The 4,302-nt window shown below is 44.7% G+C and overlaps 1 protein-coding gene across 3 annotated transcripts in view; it reads right to left on the bottom strand.

Moving 5' to 3' along the window:
* Nucleotides 1-4,302, bottom strand: part of LOC122541083 (transmembrane channel-like protein 3) — a 75,299-nt gene that overhangs the window by 63,736 nt on the left and 7,261 nt on the right. For all 3 annotated transcript variants that reach the window (XM_043677608.1, XM_043677609.1, XM_043677610.1), the window contains exons 3-5: nt 3,939-4,014; nt 3,431-3,512; nt 2,147-2,253 (exon numbers count right to left, since the gene is read on the bottom strand). In XM_043677608.1, the coding sequence (XP_043533543.1) occupies nt 2,147-2,253; nt 3,431-3,512; nt 3,939-4,014 (265 nt within the window). The remainder of the gene's footprint in view (nt 1-2,146; nt 2,254-3,430; nt 3,513-3,938; nt 4,015-4,302) is intronic.

Below are 4,302 nucleotides of genomic sequence, written 5' to 3'. Positions count from 1 at the left end.
GCTGCCGGGGTGGTGGTGGGGGTTGATATTAAAGGGGCATTTAAAGGGAATTTTAGATAAGCACATGAATATGCAAGGAATGGAGGGATAAGGACCAAGAGTAGGCAGAAGGGATTAGTCTAATTTGGCGTCATGTCGGCACAACATAGTGGGCCGAAGGGCCCATTTTGCTGTATTATTGTATGTTGTATGTTCTTACCAAAAACAACTCATACTATTGGGATCTGGGAGCTCGTCATTGAGTGTCTACAAGATTGAGAGCAATACATTCCGAATGGGTGGCACGATGGCTCAGTGGTTGGCACTGCTGCATCACAGCAGCAGGGAACTGAGCTCGATTCCATCTTTGGGTGACTCTGTGGAGTTTGCACATTTCCCCGTATCTGCGTGGGTTTCCTCCCACTTTCCAAAGATGTGCAGGTCAGGTGGGTTATCCATGCTAAATGCAAGGTTACAGAGATAGGATGGGGTGGAGGGGTGGGATGCTCGTCAGAGGGTCAGTGTGAACCTAATGGGCTGAATGGCCTGCTTCCATACTATAGGGATTCTATGATTCTACATGTGAAAAATATTAAAGGATGCAGGGATAACACAGAAAGTTGGTGCTGAATAAAAGACCAGCCAAAATCTGATTGAATGGCAGATTGGGACTGAAGGGCTGAATGGCCTATTCCTGCTCCCATTTGTCCCTGCTCTTATCCTCAACTTGACTTTACAGAATGCCTTTTAACTTAGCAAGTATTTGCCAGAGGGAAGGGGGAACAAAGAGCGGGGCCTCTGCAGGAGAGCCCAGAGAGGGGACTGAAGAGATGTCTTTTGAAGATGGGCACTGCGATAATGAGGAGTTTACGCAGAGACTGGACGTTGTCATGACAACACCAAGATGTTGAGGGATAACCTTACCAAGGTTTATAAAATTATGAGGAGTATAGGTAAGGTGAATGGCAGGTGTCTTTTCCCTAGGGTGGGAGATTTCAAGACTAGGGGGTCTTGACAGAGAACAGCCAGGGAATTCCTAGAGGCATGGCATTCATCCACAGATTCAATCAATAAGCACATCGACCTGGACCCAATATACCGGCCACTGCAGCGGACAGCTGGAACTGACAACCGGAAGCAGCAGGGATAGGCCACCATAAATGTGGGAGGAAACATCACAGAAGCGCTTCACAGGAGGCTCCCAAGCACTGAGGATGTCACCTAGACAGGGGACGAAACGTCTGCAACACAAATTCCCAGCTCGGAGAACAGAACCACAGCAATGAGCACCCGAGCTACAAATCTTCTCACAAACTTTGAACTAGGGGGTTTATTTTTAACGTAAGAGAAGAAAGATTTTAAAGACATGAGGGGCAATATATTTGTGGAATGAACTTCCAGAGGAAGAGGTGGATGCGGGTAGAGTTAGAATGTTTCAAAGACATTTGGATAAGTACACGAATAGGAAATGTTTGGAGGGATATGGGCCAATCACAGACAGGTGGGACTAGTTTAGTTTGATATTATGGTTGGCATGGACTGGTTGGACCGAGGTCTGTTTCTGTGCTGTATGACTCTAAAACAGATGACAGAATGGCAAGAAGGGGGACAGAGTGCGACGCTACCTCAGTCTTATGGAATAGCTATATAACAGCTTCTGGATTAGTGGTGCTGGAAGAGCACAGTAGTTCAGGCAGCATCTAAGGAGCAGTAAAGTCGACGTTTCGGGCAAAAGCCCTTCATCAGGAATAAAGGCCTGAAGCTCTTCAACCATGTCCTGAAACAAACTCGCTACTCTATGCTACTTTCTCCCCATCCCCACCCTCCTCTAGCTTATCTCTCCACGCTTCAGGCTCACTGCCTTTATTCCTGATGAAGGGCTTTTGCCCGAAACGTCGATTTTCCTGCTCCTCGGATGCTGCCTGAACTGCTGTGCTCTTCCAGCACCACTAATCCAGAATCTAGTTTCCAGCATCGGCAGTCATTGTTTTTACCTAGCTATATAACAGCTCCTACCAAAGATGAAAACGCCTCCGTTACAAACAATGCACAGTTGTGAACAACAGTGAGATCAGGAATTACACATGGGTGATCAGCCTGGAGTATGGGACAAGAGGCAGAGGAGTTTAAACAAATCAACTGCAAACGCAATGCAGGTGCTACCTACCTCGGGTAAAATAACAAACGCACCAGTCATTATTGTCAGCACGATGTTGATGCCAAACATCCATCTCAAAAAGATAAAATACGAGGCGACTCCAGAACCAAAGTGACCTAAAAATGACAAAATAGCTCAGGCGTACACACAACAGGAGAACGCTTTCACTACAGCAATGTCTACATTGAAAAGACAAAATATTGGAGAAATTAGATATTCGACCGTGGGCAGTACAGTGGTTAGCGCTGCTGCCTCACAGCATGAGGGACCCGGGTTCGATCCCAGCCTCGGGCGACTCTCTGTGTGGAGTTTGCACATTCTCCCCATGATTGCGTGGGTTTCCCCCGGGGGAACCGGTTCCCTCTCACTAATCCAAAAGTTGTGCAGGTCAGGTGGATTGGCCACGGGAAAAGCAGGCTTTGGGTGGGATACTCTTCAGTAGTGGACTGAATGGGTCCTTTCTGCATTGTGTGACCCTTCCAACCTGCTTCAGCATTCAACAAGACCACTTTCTGCCTCAATATGAAATTAATAGCCAGTGTTTGTGAATATGGATTGGAAAGTGTAGGATGCAACACTATTAGGGTGAAACACAGGAATCTGGTGCCAGTACAAGCTTTTCCACTTCAGGCAGAAGCAATGACAGGACAAATTACCAACACTGTATTGCTGATAAACGCACTTGACAATAAATCAAATTGAATCTTCCTCCGTCAATCTCCAAAACTATGCCTCCTCACCAACTTTAAAGTGAGACATTTATTTGCCAACATTACATTCCAACGCCATTATCTCTCATCAGTGTAAAGTACAGTCACTGCAGCTCAAACTTGGCAAGCTCATTTCACCTCCAATGGTTTGAGTGGCAAAGACTTCTCTCACTGCCAGGTCAGAACCAGGACCCAAATGATATAACCCATGATCAAGTTCACCCTTGTGTGTGTTGGGGTCCACACTCAGTTCAGTGTTGTTAGACAGCATTCAGTCAAATGAGCATGATGAGGGTGATATTAGGTGAGAATGTACCCTTTTAATTCATTTAATTCACGCACAAACCATAAAAATGTAATGCATACGTGTTCCTGTCTCTTTACTCCATGAACACCAGTTTTGACAAGTGCAATGACTTGGAGTGTCACCATTATTCTAAGGTTTTGGGTTCATGTTTCAGTTGGTGCCAGAATAAGAGAGGGTCTGGACCTGCCCGAGCCCTGTCACTGGCAGGGGAGGGGGTGAATGTAACTGCCATCTAACAATGTACACATTGAGCAGCTTTTTGCACCAAATACTTACTTTCTATTTTCTTGATTCTCATTTCCCAGGGGATAAACAGCACGGTGATGTTACACACTAGTCGCCCAAATTTTTTCCACATCTGCAATTTTAAAAAATTGCCAGTGCATTACAATTCAGCAGCATCAAGCTATCAACCATACATTTGTACAAATCTGAAGCAGAGAGGAGTGCCAAACCGATGAGCAGAGTGTTAATCGAGTCAACCAAAATATTAGTAATAAGCCCACGCTAAAGAATTATTTTGGCAGAATTCAAGCAAAGGACTCTGAATCCATCTTCCAAATAATTAATTGCATAGCTAAATTGACAAGAGGATCAAATGCGTTTACAACAAGAGAGATCGTTATTACAACATTCAGGACAACTTAATTAAACCCAGGGTATAAATATTCAACAGATGGGAGAAGATTAAATGATTCAAAACATGATGTACATGTTTTAATGATCTTTCATGGGAGAGACATTTCCAATACACTCTGGTTTCCCAACGCAGAAATTAACTTACTTCTGCTCCTGCTGCTTGATAACCTCTTGTCCTTGTCAATCTGCCTTCGTATTTCAATACAATCTCCTTGGCTTGTCTGTAACAGATTTAACAAAAAAAAAATCTGAAAATAAGCAGCAATTCATCTGGAGCCCGGTTCCAGCACCAGTCCAAACGATACGTAATGCCTTGTGTTTTCCTTTTGGTGAAAAAAAAAATACTCATTCCACTGATTGAGCAATGGAACTGGTGTGTGGGTCTGAGGTATGACGAAGACTTGGCCTGGTCGCAAACATGGGATTGGTGATCTTGCAGCTGGGGTCCCAGAAATCAATGTATTTAACAGCTGCACGGCTGCTCCCCACACAAGCATTCCCATTACAAT

Source organism: Chiloscyllium plagiosum, chromosome 36, assembly GCF_004010195.1.
Source record: "Chiloscyllium plagiosum isolate BGI_BamShark_2017 chromosome 36, ASM401019v2, whole genome shotgun sequence".
Lineage (NCBI taxonomy): Eukaryota > Metazoa > Chordata > Chondrichthyes > Orectolobiformes > Hemiscylliidae > Chiloscyllium > Chiloscyllium plagiosum.
Note: the sequence above shows the minus strand (reverse complement) of the source record. Positions and strands in the feature narration are given on the sequence as shown.